Source organism: Rhamphochromis sp. 'chilingali' (assembly GCF_963969265.1).
Source record: "Rhamphochromis sp. 'chilingali' genome assembly, chromosome: 15".
NCBI lineage: Eukaryota > Metazoa > Chordata > Actinopteri > Cichliformes > Cichlidae > Rhamphochromis > Rhamphochromis sp. 'chilingali'.
In genome coordinates this window covers 7,608,716-7,628,255 of record NC_137942.1, presented here as the reverse complement: position 1 = coordinate 7,628,255, position 19,540 = coordinate 7,608,716, and the positions used below count along the sequence as shown (strand labels likewise).

Below are 19,540 nucleotides of genomic sequence, written 5' to 3'. Positions count from 1 at the left end.
TTTTTGGCCAAGGCACAGAGATGTTTTACACAGGCATAACTGTCACTGGGGTGGGGGGTGGCATTTATTTTGTCTTGCTTTAAGAAAATAAAAGGTACACCATTTTAAAAAAAACTATATACTAAAAAAAGTGTTTCAAACTGGAAGGAATAGTATTTTTTTAATTAAAGGGAAGATTTATTTTGTATTGACAAAAGTAAACTATGAAGATAATTTGATTCTTTAGAATGAGACATAGTTTCGACACTTTTTTTTTTCTCCTGTGTTCTTTATATACATCCATGCATTTTTTTTTAAATGTTTTAATATCGCAGAAATATGTAGTTCAGTCATTTTTCCGAGAGTCTTCATGGAAATAAACTGGAGGACTTGAGTCAATTAAAACAACTGTTACCAAAAAAAACCCCGAATTAAAATAGAAAAGATATTAAAGTTTAAGAGTCTGTGATAAAAACTGATTGCATTTATTGTAGTTTTAGAATTTTTCCTCTGGGAGGATTAAACGGCCATCGGGGTCTTCTCATTATGATTTCATCAATCAAGGATTTAAGCTCAGCACGTGCGCGCGCGCCGTGCCCTGTCTGCTTTGGAGGGGAGACGAAAAGAATCCAGACCAGACAAGCTGCCGCGCGCCCATCCAGACAGCGGCCTGGATGCCTGGGATGAGCGCGGGACGACGGTAGTACACGCGAGAGCTTGGCCGGGCCACGTAGCGGGGTTGAGGACACCGGTGCGCAGATATCTCCGCAGTCTATAGCGGACATAAACAAATAAGCGCCCACATTTTGCACACAAAGACCAGTGGCAGTGGCCCGTCTAAATGCATATCCGTGAATGAAAAGAGAGCGAGAGAGAGGGAGGGAGAAATGCGTGTGCAACCCTGAATCTGTGCAACTCTGATTGCACGAACGCAAGAAGAAGGTCGCCCTGACGGAGGTAAGCCAGCAAACCGACAACAAAATATCGCTGTTTTAGTTGATTTTAAGCACTTACATGTGTGACACGCATGACAGCTGTCGGAAACGGCAGCCGTGGTTCGCCGGTAGTGCGGGGCCGAAGCTACGGTGAGAGCAGTCTGCGAGCCCGGCTAGCGCTGACTTTATGACAGTGTCGAGTTGAGTGGGTTTACCAGTAGAGCAGTCTGGGTTTTGTTGAGAAAGCGGCATTTTTCATACTGCACCACAGCAAGAGAGAAACACTGATGACAAAGCATGACATCAGCTTTTCGTTTAGCTTCACGAGGGTCCAAAAACTGTCAGACTTTCCCTTCGGAGTGCAGCATCGAAATTAAATGTATCGTTAATGCTAAATATTGACGTTAACGCTAGCTTTGAGCTAACTAGCACCAACCTGGGCGGTTTATGATTTTTTTTTTTTTTTAAAAGTGAAACTACTCTTTTGTTGGAAGCTACTGCCTGTCTGCAAACACCAGCCTTTAGATTGTAGTGCTTGTGTATTAGTATGACTGTTATCCAAATGAAGTGACCTTAACTGCACTAAAACATCTAATGGCTGCACCTTGAGCTAATGTAGCCAAGTTAGCTTGTCATGTGTGTGCAGGTTAGTACCTATGGACTACTGCTAGCTAGCTAAGTAGCCTAAGTTGGCCTGGCCTGCACAACGTTACTGTTCGTTGTACAATGTTGCCTTTTTGTTTTAACCCTTTCTTTGCTTCGAACACACTGCAGCGTTAACAGCAAGTCTTGTAGCTGAATACGCTGCATCCAACCCGACGAAAACAAATTCATATGCGCATGTGATTTACTTCGTTTTGATGCATATGAAGCCCTTTTTTATTATAGTCACGTTTCGGTGTGTTTTCACAGTCTAAATCAGTGTCAAAGTAAGTGCTAAAGGCTACCATGTTTTCTTTCCTTATCCATAATAGAGATATCCCAGAAGTAAACAGCTCAGCAGTGTCTCCTAAAAAGCTGGTGTGGAAGAGATGGGAGCTGACATATTCCTTGACCACTTCGTGTAGTGCCTCAAATGATATGTGCTATATCAAAAACCCTAGGTACTGCTCTCTGACCTCGATTATGGGTTTGAGGGCCAAATACCTACCGAGGCATGGAGCACCCCTGTAGTGCACCACACAGTGAGCTGGTTAAGGTCTTATGAGTTTGGACAGAGTCAAGAATGTGAACCTTCACAAGGTCCTCCACAAGCTGCAAAAGGGAAAGCTCATTAAAGTCTAGACTCAAGAGGGTGCATGGATTTGAGTAGCACTGCTGCATAGTACGAAGCAAACGTGACACATTTTGACTTCAAAGGTCTCCTCTGCTTAACTGTCAAAGTTTAGCCAAGTACTTGTCAGCATGTGTACTATTTAATGCTGATGGGTTTTAAGTGTTGTATGCTGCCGTTGCAGTTACACTCCCATCCTGTGTCATACAAATATCTTAAGCCACAGTAGCATCTATCCGGTATGTGACTGGCTTTGTGGCTTACATATGAAATGAGTTCTGGCTTCTCTGAAACGTGATTGAGGACAGCTATGAATTGGCCATTGCTGAAAAAACTTTGATTTCTCTGCAACTTTTGCTGAGCATTAGTAATTCTCTGGCTGACAGGTCATTTCAGTAATCCAGACATTCATTGATGCTCTTTTTCTTTTTTTTTGCATCAGGGTACAAAGTTCATCTTTGAAAGCTGTTAAAGCTTCAATAGGCAGTCGCAAAACGATCTACATTTCTAAAAGTTTGACCTCCCTATCCTACAAGGTGAATGTGTAAACTAATTACTCGTGATATTGAGAAGTCTGCGCTCTGCTTGATTCCCACATCAAAGGACTGCATTATTTCACAGAGAGTGAAACCCCAAAATGACTCATCGTTGATAATGATAAGCAATAGAAGGGTTATACTCAACAAGGTTGTATAACCACACTGTTTATGTGCTTTTTTATTTTTATTTTAAAAATGATCTTTTTAATCAGTTTTATATTGGTATAGTAATAAATTGGCTGTGTTGTTGTGCAAGCATGCCTTTTTTTCAAACGAGAATGTAAACCAGCATAATTGCATGTTTAGGCGTGGGGGTTCTCTTGCAGTTTATATTGCTCTGTCATCTAGACACAGGATAATCTATTAGGCTTTGTGTCTAGGACTACCATGTGAGTTAAGTTGCTCTGTCAGTGCCGAGCTTGCCCTCCCCTTGTGGTCTTAATGCTCTCAGAGCTCCTGTCCAATTCTCAGAAAGGATCAGAGTCAGCCTACACAGGAAGGCAGGTGTGCCTTATATGTGCATACCCAAAGTCTACATAAATGGCTTACTTTTTTGCATGCAAAATGAGGTAGAACCAACTGATTAATCTCTGGCTTAAAAAATTGCTTTAGTTCATCTTATCTCTGCCTTCACTGCAACATGCTTATCTACAGAGGATCAAATTCACCAGATATACGCACCAAGTCTTGAGGTGAAAAGACAATCTTTGGGAAAACGACCAGTGAATTAGAAAGAAAATGTTAAATAAGATGGCTTTAGCTCACATTAAGTTTGGATCACCAAAGTTTCATAGCCTATTTTTAATTAATCTGGTTTTATTCAAGATTATTTTCAGCAGGTGCAGCTTCTGTTGCCAGGTAGGATTAAATCAGTGGTAGTAAATGTAAGACACCACAAATTACACCAACAGTTTAACTGACAAATAATGATCTGGTTAAGCCTCAGAGAACTCATTATGATTAATATTTGATCACGGTAAAATAATTAGGCTTATGCCTTAATTACAAAGTGTGACCCATCGTTTCAGCTGCATTTCCCATTATTTGCACAGTAATGCTCCTTTTTCTGGCATTTACAGAAACTCTTTTCTAATGGTGACTTTAAATTAAACATCAGAACAAAGTAGAGTTCATGGGTGGAGTGGGGGTGTGTGTGAATGTGAAAGTACCTGTTAGCCTGTTTGTGATTTCTTTGTAGACGGTGGTGTGTCAGTTCTTGAAATTTAAGCATAAGATGTTTGTGAAGATTCTGAGGAGAGGATGTTTGCTGTCTCCTGGAAAGGAAATGTAATTTTTGTTTATTGCATGGGGGGAGGTTTTCTAGCGAGCAAACCGCCCTGGTGCACACTCAAAATGGTTTGTAGGGTGTAGGGTTGTTCGAGGTCAGCAACCTGTCATCCAGGGTCAGTTCCAGGATTACATTTACACCAAAGCCAACATCATACATAAGTAATACATTACTCTTTGATTCAATGTTTTTTGAGCTGTTACTTGCATGAGCACAGTGATAATACTGTTTGTTACAAGAAGTGCACTACTTCGGTTTCACTGAAAGGTTGACATACAGTTTCCTGTGGTTGTATTTGCAATACAAGCTCCTAAGCTGTGGTTACACTATACTCTCCAACAGTCAATGGGAGGTTTGTGCATGTGTGATGTTGAAGAAGATCTTGTGTTGTTTAATCAGTGTGCTTTAGAACTTGAATCTGGCTTTTGCTTTCTGAGAAGTATTTCTGTAAATGGTCTCTAACCACCACTGGAACACAGTTAGGACTGAGTGAGTACCAATTTATTTATTAAGTTTCAGATTGTTGGTAGTTTACAGTGATTGCATCTGTGTTTGTGCATAGACAACCGATGTTGTTTAACAAACAGGCTGTTTTCTGCTCTAGCATTGACATCGATCAGATCGTCTTTAAGAAGATATGTTACATATTTTCACTACTGAGAAGAAGTTGTGACTTGTTGCACTTTAGTTGATCTAAATATGTCCTTATTGCAAGCATGAATGTTGATGTGTCACTCTATAAAGCAAACTGTCTCTGCTTTATAATGAGGTGTTTCAGTTGTGGTTTAGAAATATTTAGACTGCTCATTTGTTGAAATTGAATTCACTCGCATTCATGTGTGAAAGCTGTGGTTTCCACTCCTACACACAACACTGAAACATTTGTGGCCAAGTGTGGCACTCACTGTTCAGAACTTGACAATATGGCTGTAGTTTCAGGTCACACGGAACACTCTCATCTATATTATTCTGTTTCTTTGTCTTATCTCATAGGTAATGCACAACAAATGGCTGTTCAAGCAAGACGCAGAGGTCCTTACAGCATTTCCGTTTTTGGTATTCAGCTCATCTTTACCTGCTCTGCTGTTTGAAGACTGGCGCTCTGCAGGGCAGCAGCCTGCAGCTCAACAGCTGGAGGGGATAATTTTAAATGTTGAGAATCAACGTTAAGACTTTGGTTTTGCTTTCTGATTCTTAAGCACATGGTACAAAAGTTGGAACTGATTGTATGTCTATACAGCTGCAGTTCTTTGCTTGGACAGCATGGATGCTCTCTTTGAATCCGGTTGACTGTCTCTCACCTCATCCCCTCCTTCCTGTCTTTTCAGTAGAAGGAGGGTGGGGGATTAGTGTGGTGTCCCCTGCCTCTCCTTGTAGGATAGGCTAGTCTACCTAGTTACCACCGCTGTTACTCTTTTCCGTTGCCCTGTGCTCCTACTAACTGTACCCCCTCCATACCTTCTCCCTCTTCATGAAATCCTGTCAAAGCCTCAAGGAAGAGGTTTCCATCCCTAGTCTTGGCGGGATGTCACAGGAGGAAGGACGCAGGGCACCGGTGTCCCAGTCCTACTTTCACTCTCCTAACCCAGACCTGGACTTGACAGGAAAGATTTATAAGAGGGAGGTTGGTGGCAAGCCTTATTCTGTGTTAGTGGACAATAAAATGGCAGCCAAGACATCCATGGGAGATCAGAACATTGGTCAACACCAACATCAGCAGTATTTCAGAGAAGGGGGGGCTGGGCAGGAGGTGGGGATACAGGGGTCCCAGGCAGGCAATGATGGATCCTCTGATGATACTGAAGATGATGATGAAGATGAGGAGGAAGAAGAGGGTGAGGATGGTGAGGAGAGTTTCAAGCGTGAGCAAATCATTGTGGAGGTCAACCTGAACAACCAGACACTTCATGTATCCAAAGGGGACAATAAAACTGGAACCACAGTAGATGACTCTGAAAGAGCTGGAAGTGATGATGATGACGATGAAGAGGAGGAGGAAGAAGAGGAGGAGGAGGAAGATGAGAGCCCTGAGGAGGATGAGGAGGAAGATGAGGAGGAAGATGATGTTGAAAGTCAAAGAACGCGGTCAAAGAGAACCCGTCGAGGGTCTAGTAGTGCAGCTGCTTCCAGCCAGCCACGGAGGAAAAGTCTGCGAACAGCTCTGGGTGCTACCCCTGCTGGAATGACCACCAGAGGGCGACGGAAACGCACAGAGCCTCCAAAGAGCAAAGGCAGGTCAGCTAGGTCAGCTCCCTCCTCTTCTCCTACTGTACCATCAGGAGGGAAAGCAGAGGTGGAGGAGAAGGAGATGCTGGCATGTGAAAAATGTCCTCGAGTATTCAACACACGCTGGTACCTGGAGAAGCACATGAATGTTACACACAGACGAATGCAGATCTGTGACAAGTGCGGCAAGAAGTTTGTCTTGGAGAGTGAGCTAGCCTTGCACCAGCAGACTGATTGTGAGAAGAACATTCAGGTAATCCAAACCTTTATCTGATATTTGTGTAGTTACTCTTGTAAATGTTATTCTGGAGAAAGAGGTTTAATATATTCTTACGTATAAAGATGTTTAGATAAATTAGAACAAGACTTTCCTCTAAGCCATGAGACTTGTGCACCTGTACTACAGCCTTATCTGATGCTCCAACCCCAGGCTCCTCTTTGACACCTGCGGACACAAATTCTTATGTATTAGTAATTATAATATTGTATTTTTCTGCATATATTTAACTATATTTCTGGCAGGTTTCAGTTTATTTCTAAATTACATTTGAACTGAAATCAGTCATATTTAACTGATTAGAATTTGTAGTCATGTATTTAAAAAAAAAAAAAAAATAGGGGAAAAAAATATATATATATCCATCCATCCACCCATCCAATGTAACTGTAGTATTAAGTCAGGATGCAGTTTTCTGCCACTAAAGGTGGCTGCTTGTTCAAGAAAGGAAAAAAAAAAAAAAGGCAAATGATATGTAGTTATGTTTTTTTACAGAATTAACTGTAAATCATTTAGTGGAAGTAATGACCAAAAAATGACTTGGCTTTAAAGTGAGTTATTGTGGTATGTGAAAGCAATCACTTTGTTTAAAACTTTTTAATGTGACCAAACTTGTTACCTGATGACTATGATACCCTCTTGGTTGATGTTGGCATTTATTTTGTTAGAAAATCTAAAGGCAACATTTGACACTTTAAAAAGTTCAATTTTCAAAGAGAAAACAGTGATTGCTAAAAGTTTCAGTAACTTGCTAGCAGCAGCAGATTCGGAGCTCTCTCAGCTCATTTATGTGGCAGTTTGAATGTAGCGGCAGCTGAGAACTGAAAGTGGGTTTTCAGCTGTTAGCTCACAGGAGAAGAGTGTGGCTTTTTAATAACTAAGGTGGCCAACAGTCATTTCACGGGGGATGCAGCTTTCAAGGTGCTTCATGCTAGTGATTTTATGCAGCCATTATACAACATTCATCACTCACTAATTAAAACAGATATCAGTTATGAAATATGCAGAAAGGTCAGTAAAAAGCACATATAACAAGAAATTTAATTTAGCTGAATTAGATATTCCTGAATTCCAGAAGTGTTCGACTTGTCACATTAGCCATGATATTAACCTTGAAATTCTGCAGTATTTCTGTAGCTTTCTTTCTTCTTTTGATATTCATTAAGTTTTGAAAAACGTCTAAAGTTGTCATGGACTGCTATATTAAAAATTCTACCTAGACAATGGTAATTAGAAGTTATTACCATGAAAGTAAAAGCACACAAAAAATGCCATAACATTTTATCTCCTGAAACATAACTTAAGCTGCGGTGTGCTTTGAATGTTTTGAGGGCCATATTGTTTTCAGCCACCACAACAATACAGCTGTAGGAGTTTGTGTTGAATTTACTTCATAAGCTATTGATAACAACATCGTCATGGTTTGTGGTAAAATAGCACAGAAGATTTCTGTCAAATATGCAATCTAAAAATACTAATTGTATTTTGTTTGAAAAGTCATGTGTGCATTACTGGTAATGCTTAAGCAATATTTTAGATACAGGACATCTGAAACTGACGTTATTTAGATCAGCCATCTATTATCAAAAATATTTCAGTGAAAGAAGGTGCATTGTGGTTTTACTTCTCTAAAATTGAAAAAGGCGACTCAGCATCTGAATCCCCAAGGGTTATACAGCTGTTTTTAGCAGCTTTATTTAGCCCTTGGTTTGTTCTGCTTGATTTGCATCTGCAGTTTAAAGAAAATGTTATTTGAGCAGCTTCCTCTGAGCCACCCGAAACAGTTTGAAACAATTACAGGGTATAAAGAAACCTGTTCTCACGTCATGGAGATATAATATGTGTAATTGTGCAACTGTTTCTTTTTTTCTGTTTCTTTTTTGTTTGTTTTCCCCCCTTATTTTTTGTCCTTGAAGCAACTCTCAAATGAGTAATTTCTGTGCATGTGTACTAACAATCTAATTTAAAAGGCTCTGAATTATGAAGTTCAGTTTTTCCACTTTCATGTTTTCTGTCAGCTTTTCTGATAACCAGAGAGAACAGTAGTTATATTACAATATAAAACAAAGGGAAATTAGGAATCTTTTAAACATGTCTATACAACCATTTGTACTATGGCAAAATGTGGATCTTTTTTGAGTAGGCTGACGTTAAAACACGAACATCTGTATATAAACACACTTGTGATGCTACCAGCAGTACCGGTGGCAGCTGTGAAAGAGCTCCAGGGTGAGATGTAAGAGTATGTGCACACAACTGGTTCCACAGTGTTTCATTTTATTATTTGATTGATTTTTGTTAACATGGAAAAAAGGAACGCGTTGTTGGAAATGATTCACATGATATCTTGGCAATCACATGCTAAAAGGCAGCTGGAAGAAACTGTATTTTTTTTTTTTTTTTTTTTTTTTTTTTTTTTTGGCCACTTTGTTTGTGTGGATACTTTTTCACAGTTCATCTGGTTGTTATCTTGTCACGCTGCAAGATATTTTATTTTAGGGAGACAACAGCCTAATCATAAAACTCATGCTAGACAGAAATTACTGCAACGCCCAGTTTGATGTTTGGTCATGGCCAAACATCAATGTATAGTACTTGTCTGCAACTGTCCAAGTACCACTGATTTATACTTTGAAATTAAAATGGTCTTTTGATCGGGTTGCATTATGTTCGATATGATTTAAGAAGGAAGTATTACTATTGAAGTTTTTTGTTGTTGTTGTTGTTTTTTAAATCAAGAGTAATGATTTAGTTATGATGATTTGGCCGCTTCCGTTTTTACTTTGATGGTAGGATTTAGAGGGATTTCAGCAAGATAAACCCTTGCTGACTTTTTTTGCCCAGCAGAGGGCGCTGGAGTATAATAAAAGAATTCTGGCTGATCAAAACAAAATGCTTAAAATTAATATTTTTTTTGTCTTCTCTTTATACATTTTTGTTGTTATTGTTCTTCAGTGTGTTTCCTGCAGCAAGTCTTTTAAGAAGCTCTGGTCATTGCATGAGCACATCAAAATTGTGCATGGCTATGCAGAAAAGAAGTTCTCATGTGAAATCTGTGAGAAAAAATTCTACACTATGGCTCACGTCCGAAAGCACATGGTTGGTAAGTTGCGGCTGCTGTCTGTTACTGTGATATCTAGAAGTGTGAGACACCACATGGCTTTCAATTAAATAATATTCACCTGTACAAGATCCATTTTTTTTCTTATAGATACTCAGCATAGTGTCTTTAGTGACAACATGCTGCCTTTTCTTTTTAAATATTGTGAAATGTAAATTCTTTTGTATGATCATGTCTCATCATAGCATTTATTCAAGCAATACCAATTTAGTTAAAACTTTAATTTGATTAGTTTGTTATGATTTAGCCATGTCACTTGCATTTTTTTCTCTTAAATCCAGCTCATACGAAGGACATGCCATTCACCTGTGAAACGTGTGGGAAGTCATTTAAGCGCAGTATGTCTTTGAAAGTTCACTCACTCCAGCACTCTGGAGAGAAGCCCTTTCGTTGTGAGGTAAGATGTCTAACAATAGACTTCAAACAGTGACCGAATCAGTATTTCCCCTACATAAACCATCCAAGTATATTTGGGTGTTATTATTTTTTGTTTGTTTGAGAGAACAATGCATCCACAGTCAGTTTACTTGTGGACAATCCTTTGACCTATATATATAAACTTCAGGGTCTGGGCTTTTCCATCTCCTGTTTTCCTCCAGTCTCCTGTTGTGGACTAGAGCTTATGGCTGTTGTCCTCCCACTCTGGAGATCCTGTGAGCTGAAGGGCTGTTGCAACCAGAACCTGTTTAGGGTGGAGAACAGATTCATGTGCCACTATAGCAAACTCATGGAGGCCTCAGAGGAGTATGGCTGCAGATGGTAGACCAGCAGTTCATCTGCATAATAAGAGACTTAGATGCAGCATTTCTAAGTTATTTATTTGTAGCACATAAAACTTAAAGGGTATTATTTGCTCATTGACTTATTTATTCACTTAATCCAGTGCTTTTGTGTCCCAGTCCCCACCACAACTAAAGTTTAAAACTGTGGTAAAACTTAAGAGGAAATAGATTATTGCTAATCCATGTATCTAGAGGATTTATGTACCTTAGGCACAGATTTCGTTGGTTGGCCTTCTTTGAGTTCCTACTTGTTATGGGGAAAAAAAAAAAAAAATTTAAATCACATCGGGGCGATCATGGCTCAAGAGTTGGGAGTTCGCCTTGTAATCGGAAGGTTGCCGGTTCGAGCCCCGGCTCCTCGGTCGTTGTGTCCTTGGGCAAGACACTTCACCCGTTGCCTACTGGTGGCGTCAGAGGGCCCGGTGGCGCCAGTGTCCGGCAGCCTCGCCTCTGTCAGTGCGCCCCAGGGTGGCTGTGGCTACAATGTAGCTTGCCATCACCAGTGTGTGAATGTGTGTGTGACTGGGTGGATGACAGGTTGTGTAAAGCGCTTTGGGGTCATTAGGGACTAGAAAAGCGCTATACAAATACAGGCCATTTTATTTTTACAATTTCACAGGGTTTTGTTGCAGTTGAAATATTTGCGTTAAAGATCATTTACATAACATGGAGGGCATATAATAGTGGTGGTTTAATTTACATACTGTCTTCAAATACCCTTGAACAAATAAAATTATATAAGGATGAAAGTGCAGTGGCTTTAGAAATTTTTATATAAGCAAACATTTAAATTTCACCACCCCCCTTCTTATTTATTTTTGGTGTGAATTTTACTGTGGATTTTATTTATTTTAATTCAATTATATGTTTTAAACTAGTTTGATCACTTGAATGGAGTGACAGAATTTTTTTTTGTGTGCTGTAAAAGCAGACTTACACCAGTAAGTTTCAGCTAGGAGACATCTGTGTCCTGTGGTTTGTGAATAACCTAAAATAGTCAGTGTCTTCCAGATGTTGACTGTGCACTGTGTGTTTTGCATTCAGTGGACAATGTTCTACAGAGGAGCTGAAGCCAGACCATGTCAAATATTAGAAAACCACACAGGAACACAGTTCACCTATTAACTGAAGCGTTAAATAGCTGAAGGAATAAATGTTCAATGTATGCATGTGACGTCTGTGAGAGAAGCGTTTTGTTATGTTGTGTGACGTGATCGTTGCTTTGTTTTGTTTTCCCTGTTCAGCTGGGTTGGGTACAGTTGAAACAGTGTTTTACTTCAGCCAAAGACCTTTACATTCCCCAACTGTTTAAATGGGGGTCAAACCAGAACTATGTATGGAGGTGGAGTTACTCTAATCAGATGTTTGAGGTCGTCATCAAATATTCAACTTTATCCTTAATAAGTATATAGGCTGTTTATAGAAGCAGCTTTTCTTTTTCTTTCTTTTCTTCCCTTACTGACATTTATTTGGTCAGGTGGTGCCACATTAAGATTATGAATACTTCACTTCAAGAAAACCCTGACCAGGAAAGAAAACAGATTGCAAATACAGTGTTGCTCCATGCACCAAAATAACCTGAGCAGTGGTGCTGGATTGTGGAACTAACTGCGTTTCTTAAGCGTGATGCGTCATAAAGCAGTCCCTACACAGCAGTGTACACATAACTCTAAATAATGCCACACAACAGTTATATTTAACAACAACAACAGTTATGAAAATGTTAAATAATAACATTGACATTTTCACAAAATTATCATTTGGGACAAAACAAGGAAGCAGCCAAAAGCAATAAGTGATTTATTGTCAGAGCTGAAGCAGCTTTTGTCACATCAAAAGCTGTTTTATGATTGAACAATGTTACAGTTCTGTCTTAAACCCTTACTGATTTACTTGGGTTACGGTTGTCAAAATAAACATTTCACTTCTAAACTATTTTCACATTAGAAAATGCAGAAAGAGTAGCGCATGATAAATGTTTTATCTAAATCAGATTGTCAATTACTGTGTGTCAGCAAGTGTGCTTTTTTTTTTGTGTGTGTGTGTGTGCATGCTGTTGTACTGTGTGTGTGTGTGTGTGTGTGTGTGTGTGTGTGTGTGGACATGTTATCTGAACGCATCTGTTGTTTCTGCTGTAGAACTGTGATGAACGGTTCCAATACAAGTACCAGCTGCGCTCCCACATGAGCATTCACATCGGACACAAGCAGTTCATGTGCCAGTGGTGTGGCAAAGACTTCAACATGAAACAGTACTTTGATGAGCACATGAAGACACACACAGGTGAGAAACAAGTGTGGGTCTTTTAAGTTCCATAAGTGTTCTGGGAAAATCACACATGCCAATCAGGCCAGTGTCCTTTGGGATAATCCATATGGCTGAAACCTATGGACTTTCTGCAAAAATATGAGTGTCAGTATTAACCTGCTTTTTAAATGCAGGAAACCAATTCTAGTTTCAGAGCCCTTTTTAAGTGGTGAGGCATTTCTATGAAATCAGGAAGCTTTATAGAAAACTCATCACTTTGTTTGTAGAAACTGAACGAGGCTGCACTCAAATATAGTACCCTAGTTGTAGTTTCTCCACAGCAGGAGATTCCAGTTTCAAATAATGTAATGTCTCCACTGTGGATTCTTCAATAATGTCACTAACTGGTTACACACAACCCTCAAGTCTGATATATGTAAACAGTATTTTATTTTTTTTTTGGCATTGATCATAATCTATATAAAAATAAAACTCCCTTTTTTTTCTTTTTTTTTTAATTTACATTTCTTTTTCTGCAGTCAACTAAAACAAAGAAATGACTACTCAGCAGATACTTGCTACTTTAGTCGACAAATGTCTTGCCCTTTTGTTTTCCATGTTTGCATAGTTTCCTCCCAGCTTCTATTTAAATGCAGTCGTGCAGAAGCAAATTACAAAGACCAAGTTGGCCCAGCTGTTGAGGGGAAAATTACATTTCATACAGACCAGTTGTTTCCTAAATCTTTTTTGTCCTTTGCTTGACGGTTACAGCACTTTGTACTCTTATTGAAATATAACAAAAGTCTCAAATGACTATAGATTTATTTTACTTTATAAATCTAAAGTTTATCAAGCATTTACCATCCTTCATTGGCCTGCTTTACCAGCCACCCAGTCACCATACTCATCCTAAAAAAAGAATCAGATGGGGAGTTGCCAACAGGAACATTATAGTGGTAAGAGCAGGAGACTTTGCCCAGAATTTTTAATGAGAGGGATGTTCACATCAAAGAGGAGCCTTGCATATACTGTGGCTTATAATGACTACCCAAACACATGCTGTATTACACCCCTTTGATTTTCTGTCTCTGCTGCATTGCTATTTCTAAGACCACTGCTAAGCAGTGATGCTTGTATGTCCTTCACTGTTTTTCACCAGCCGTGCCTGTCGTGGGTGGACACACTGCACTCCATAGGCTCTCACAGTTCTATTTGTGATGTGTAATTATGCTACCCTCTCCTCTCCTTGCTGCTACCAACCAATTTAACCTCATCCAGGAGGAGACACACCCAGTCATGCTCTGTAATAGGAAGCATACACTTTCAACACCCAAAGTTTGGTTCACTGCATACAGATTTTTTTTTCCATGTGAATTCTCATGAGTGAATGTAAGGTAACAGTTACAGAAGACTAGCACATTAACTGTCACCTTTTGATATTCATTTAGTGTGGAGGAGCTTCACACATAACATGCAAGAATAAGGCATTTAGAGAGCCCTTCAGCAGCCTGTTAATAGATGGCTGTGTGGGTGGTAGCAGGCACATTCAGTGGCTCCATGGAGGGAGGTTAATGAGAGCGACAATCCAACGGAGCTGTTGTTGTTCACTTTCACATCTCCTCTGCTCAAAGTGTGAATTGTAATAGCTTCCTGCGGAGTGGGTGGGTTGACAGCAAAAACTTATTTACATATTTAAAAGAGAACTGTTGCTCTCTGCAGAGGGAAATGGTTAAAGGGGAGGGGGGAGGACAGTTAACTTTGTTGAATATTTAACACTTTCTAACCCTCACTTTTGACACCGAATGATTTTATTGTAATGCATTTTTTCCCCCTGTGCTCCATTCTTCTTGTTAATTGCTAAAAACTGTTCTTTTTTTTTTTTTTCCTCATTCAGTGTTGTTGTTTTTTTATGAATCTATGCAGGGGAGAAGCCTTTCATTTGTGAGATCTGTGGGAAGAGCTTCACCAGCCGACCCAACATGAAACGCCACCGCCGCACCCACACAGGCGAGAAGCCCTATCCCTGCGAGGTGTGCGGCCAACGCTTCCGCTTCTCCAACATGCTCAAAGCACACAAAGAGAAGTGTTTCCGGGTCACCAGCCCCGTTGTTCTGCAGACTAGCGGCCCACCTGTGCCTGTCCGGATCTTTTCCAACACCTTCTCATCTTCCTCAACCTCTGGCCCTGGGCCCTCAACTGCCACCCTGGCCACCACCTCAGCAACCATGGGCCTCAACCCAACAGGAGGGTCTATTCCTCCTCAAGGCACTGTGGGGCACACATTTTCCCATGTGCCACTCCACTCAGCGCCCTCTCACCATCATCCCCACCCCTCATCAACCCAGCAGCACCTCTCAAGCACACCCCAACATGCCCAACCTCACCCCCACCACCACCTAGCAGTGCCCCCTGTCTCCCACCTCCCCCCACCTCCAGCTCTTTTTAAGAGTGAGCCCCTAAACCACTGTGGGCACGAAGACAGCAGCTACCTGCACCACATGGCCCCTCCCGATAAGGGCCCCGGAGCCCCGCAGCACCACTGAACTGTGCTGCTGGTCTGTAGGCCAGCACCAAACCGCGCCTTGTTCCACGTCTTCTCATAGTCCTGCCTCAGTTTTTTAGTTTCAAGGCCCCCAAAGCCATGTCTACAGAGAAGGCGTAGCGTGACCAGCACCATTACTCAGTATGTGTCTACACAGGAGACTTCAGGCACTGAAATCAAATGTGTGTTTTATAAGTGCTCAGAGTCCAATAAACAGCACTGTAATTACGTGCTTTTGTTTAAAACATTTGTGTATATAGTGCAAGTAAAACACAATGCATTACACAGTTGTGCTAACTGTTATGAGTACTTATCTTTTTCCTATTAGAAAAGGATGAGATGGATCGTGAAAAATGTGGTTGAAGCTCTTTCTGTGTGGACATAAAGCAAAGGTGCTCCTGTCGAACAGATTCATGTAACTCAAACTAAACTTTACACACCCCTGTGTGTTCTGAAGATACAGACTTATGTACCCTCAGTGTACACATCATGTAACACCTCTACTTTAATATCCTGCTCAACTGACAAATATTTTCTTCAACAATTTCTTCTACAGAAAACAATTTTAGTGCAAGTTCTCAGTCTGTACATTATTTTCATCAAAAGCTGCTGATGGAAGTCGTCTCATGTATTACCTGGGCTTCACTGATCAAAAGATCAGTGTCACTGATTTCTCCTTATGTCAACTTGACCATAGGGTTGCACATTGGTCAGGGCTTGAGCTTTCTGTGCAGGTCCTCCCCATAGCAATACTGCACCTGTCCTCCTAGTTGTACTGCAGAGCCTTGGGGCCCCACAGAAACGTTTAATGAATGTTGTAACTGGTTCTACCTGAGCCTTTCTCTGTCTTAAGGTCAAGTCCTGGCGTTTCTGTCAGAGGGGCAACAGAAGTTGTGCAAGATGCAGTGCCATAGGTTACAGTAAGGAAGGGGGGAGGAACTTTGTAAAAGGACATTTGGTCAAAAGATTTTGTAAGTGGTTAATTGAATCTGGACTTAGTCTGAGATTCATTACATGATAAAATGGTGCTTTCCATTCCAGTACATGAAATGTTTCTTTTGTTTTTGCTTTTTTCTTAATTTTCAGAAGTATGAACTACATAATAGCATTGTATTGTCATACAGAACATGTCTTGCCAGTTGAACTTTTCTACTGCGCATCCAAGGTTTGACTAGATATTTTGCGATCAAGACAACTCTAGTTATGCAGGACATTGCCTAGGCGCGCACACACTCATTCCTCACACTTTTTCAAGCACACGCATACACACAAAAGACCACATGGTCACTGATTTATTTACTTTAATCAGTGCTGCCTCAGCTTTCAATACTGTTGGCCAACAGAAGCTTTTAGATAACGGATGACTGTCGAGTACTGCCACTGTGAGGGGCCAACCACGTGGCCCCATCAGGATATATCCCACCTCCCTTCGCTGCTGTCGATGATACGGGTTATCATGTTAAAGGTCAATTGACACACACACAGTATACACAACTGGGACCTTTACTCATCAAAGTTCTTAATGGGAAATTATGCATATTCCTCTCAGCCTATATTCCACGGTTTGGTGTGGGGTGGCGTTACTTTTTTATTTTCTTTTGTACTTTGATCGTACTGACATACTTTGATCCACACAGGCAAATGCATGTCTAAAGTTGCTGAAAGTTGCCTACGCAGAATGATGGCCGATAACTCATATGTATGTTTTTTTTGTTTTTGTTTTTTATTTTTGTTTGGGTTTTTTTTTTTATTTAATTTTAATGTCTTCTGCTCAGTTTTAAGCTAATGAATGCTTCTGTCATGTAGATATACTGTTATTAGCACATGATAGGAAATGACAGGATAAGAAGCAGTGGTCATACAACTTCTAATACTTGGAATTCTTGTATAGATAAGCATATGTTTGATCAAATCAGCTAAAGAAATTACATTTATTAATGTAATAGCCAACAGTGTGAATGTTACTTGTGTAAAAGAAGAAAAAGGTTGGCTTGCGTTGGAATGAATTTGGGATTGCTTGGTTTTCCCCTTCATCCAGTCTGATCGTGTGTTTAGAGTGTCTGTGTGCAAGTGTGTATGAGTGCATGCAGTCTGTGTCTGTCTGATTGTCCCCAGTGCTCTTGTACCAAAAGCTGCTTTTACACAGTGTGCCCCAATGTACGCCTATTTTGGGATACCTGACCTGAACAATAGCAGTAAATCTACCACGACCCTCTTTGTGTCATTCTAATGGTGTTCAGTCTGAAGTGGTTAAGCTCCATTGTTTAGTCTCTTTTTGGATTTGAGACCTGCAATTATCCTGCCATTTCTGTGGGTCTTAATACTGCTGCATTATTTGCTTATCATCCTGTCCCCTCTGGTTCACTGCTGTGATTCAGCATTTTGCAGTATGGATTTTTGTCTTTTTTTTTTTTCTTTCTTTTTTTAAAAAGCCTTTTCACTTGTGTGTATTCTCTGCACTTTACTGCTGCGTGGGTGAGGCGCAGGGAAGGGAGGGAGGGGTGGGACTGACAATGCATTGTGGAACAGAGAGCAGTTGTGGCTGCACGGGAAAGGGCGGAGATGGAGGTGATTACTTTGAGTGGATGTTTTTTAGGCAAGGAAAGGAGGAGAATCCCAGGTGGAGGTGGGTAGTGTGAATTGGACCATGGCAAAATAAAGAACATTTTCTTTCAGTGTCTGCTCAAATCAAATCATTGAAATACACTTTTTGTTTTCTCCAGTATGGGCTCCCTTTAACGTGAAAGGGATGTTCCTCCTGCTTTGGCGACTTTACACTAGCCCCTCCACGCACTTCTTTGTTTTTATCAGTTCATGGAGTTTTCCCCCTTTTCTGTGTCATGTCTTGTTTTCTCGGTTTGCAGAATGATTCTCCTCCTCCTTTCTTTGTTATATAGAATGCACTTTCTACTAAATTTCTTGGGTAGTTAAGGAAAAATAACATTGTATATTCTTTAAAGATGTTTTAAAAAATCAATATACTTTTCCCCTTTGTATTTTTAACCACTTAATGTAGCATTGCGTATTTTATTATTGTATCTGGTACAAAATGTGCAGCTTTATGTCCTGGTTTGACGTCTCTTTTTTTTTTCTTTTTTTTTTTTTTGTATGTTATCTGGGGATTGAGGAGAAGTTGGGGGGGGGGGGAAGTTGGGCCTTTTTTGATAATGTACATTTAACTGACTGCTAACTTTAAAAGTAAAAACAAGTAGCCATGATTATTACATCTGAGTTTGTTTGTTTTGCTTTGCTGGATGCAGATGGTTATGAAATGCAGCAGGTCTGTTTAACTTTCATACCTTACTTTCCTGAAAAGTGTAGCTTGCTGCCACTGCGGCTCTTACTCTACTATTTTTAGGTTCACTGGGTTCTTGGCACAACATGTTACCTAACAATGGCTGCGGGCTACACATGACCCTCAGGGTTCAACAACAGCTTTGCTTTGCTGAGCATTTATTTGACAAGAGAAGTTTTAGATCCTCTTCTTTGTGAGCACTTCCTGTTCACTTTAAAGTCACAGCAGGCTTTATTGTATTTGAGGGCAGTGATCTTGACAGTCAAGTACCCACATTGTACCTCTTAGATATGCAAATGCACCTTGAGGCCATATAACTACTTACATAGATTACAAGAGTGTGTTTAAAATCGACTTCTTGGATATCTCTTGTTGCATCTCAGCCAGGTTTATTCATGCATTAACAGCGTGCACCTCCACTGATGTCACATTAAGGCATTTATTGTTGCTAGAATACCTCCTAAAATGCTGTGTATCCTCCATCACCATAGGAGGTTTTAAGTGGTGCACCAATGAGTCACATAATCCTATAAGGTAGCAGAGCGGGCTGATGGGTAGAGAAAAGTGTGAGTGACTCACTGTTGGTGAGTGGGTGGTCAGGTACCAAGGCTCACTCCATGAGCAGGGGAGATAATAACACACCGTCTGTACATCTCCATTCCCATTTGGGCTTCAAAATAGTCGGCCTCCCCAGCTGTTAGTCATTACGCCTTGCGGTGTTGAGGAGGGAGGAGGCCCCCCCTCCGTCTGTCAGCAGGCAGATAAAGAGAGGAGGGCTTCATGCCATGTTTTTGTAGGCAAGTGTGCACCGCTCTGAAACTTGCAGTGCGGTTCATTAATCAGTATACTTGCAGGGTTTTATCTAGACTGCTGTCTCATGGAGAAACAAGCAGGCAACACAAACTCCCTTGCTGCGATGCTAATGTTTCCCTGTAGTTAATAAACGAAAACACAACACTGCTCTCAGATGTGAAATGATTTCGTTCCAGTCATCCTCACAAATGTCTCGCATGTGGTACTTTGCCCCCGTTCCCTG

At 40.5% G+C, this 19,540-nt stretch overlaps 1 protein-coding gene across 2 annotated transcripts; it reads left to right on the top strand.

Moving 5' to 3' along the window:
• The first annotated feature begins 597 nt into the window (after positions 1 to 597).
• znf652 (zinc finger protein 652) lies at positions 598 to 18,333 on the top strand. 2 transcript variants are annotated; one of them, XM_080905096.1, is made up of 6 exons: positions 598 to 936; positions 5,008 to 6,493; positions 9,473 to 9,620; positions 9,920 to 10,035; positions 12,559 to 12,703; positions 14,591 to 18,333. In XM_080905096.1, exons 2-6 carry the CDS (start codon positions 5,486 to 5,488, stop codon positions 15,208 to 15,210), a joined length of 2,037 nt encoding a protein of 678 aa, XP_080761222.1. In that variant the 5' UTR covers positions 598 to 936; positions 5,008 to 5,485; the 3' UTR covers positions 15,211 to 18,333. The 2 variants fall into 2 exon arrangements, with proteins under 2 accessions (XP_080761222.1, XP_080761223.1); XM_080905097.1 differs by lacking the exon at positions 598 to 936 and adding an exon at positions 1,212 to 1,560.
• Positions 18,334 to 19,540: the final 1,207 nt, after the last annotated feature.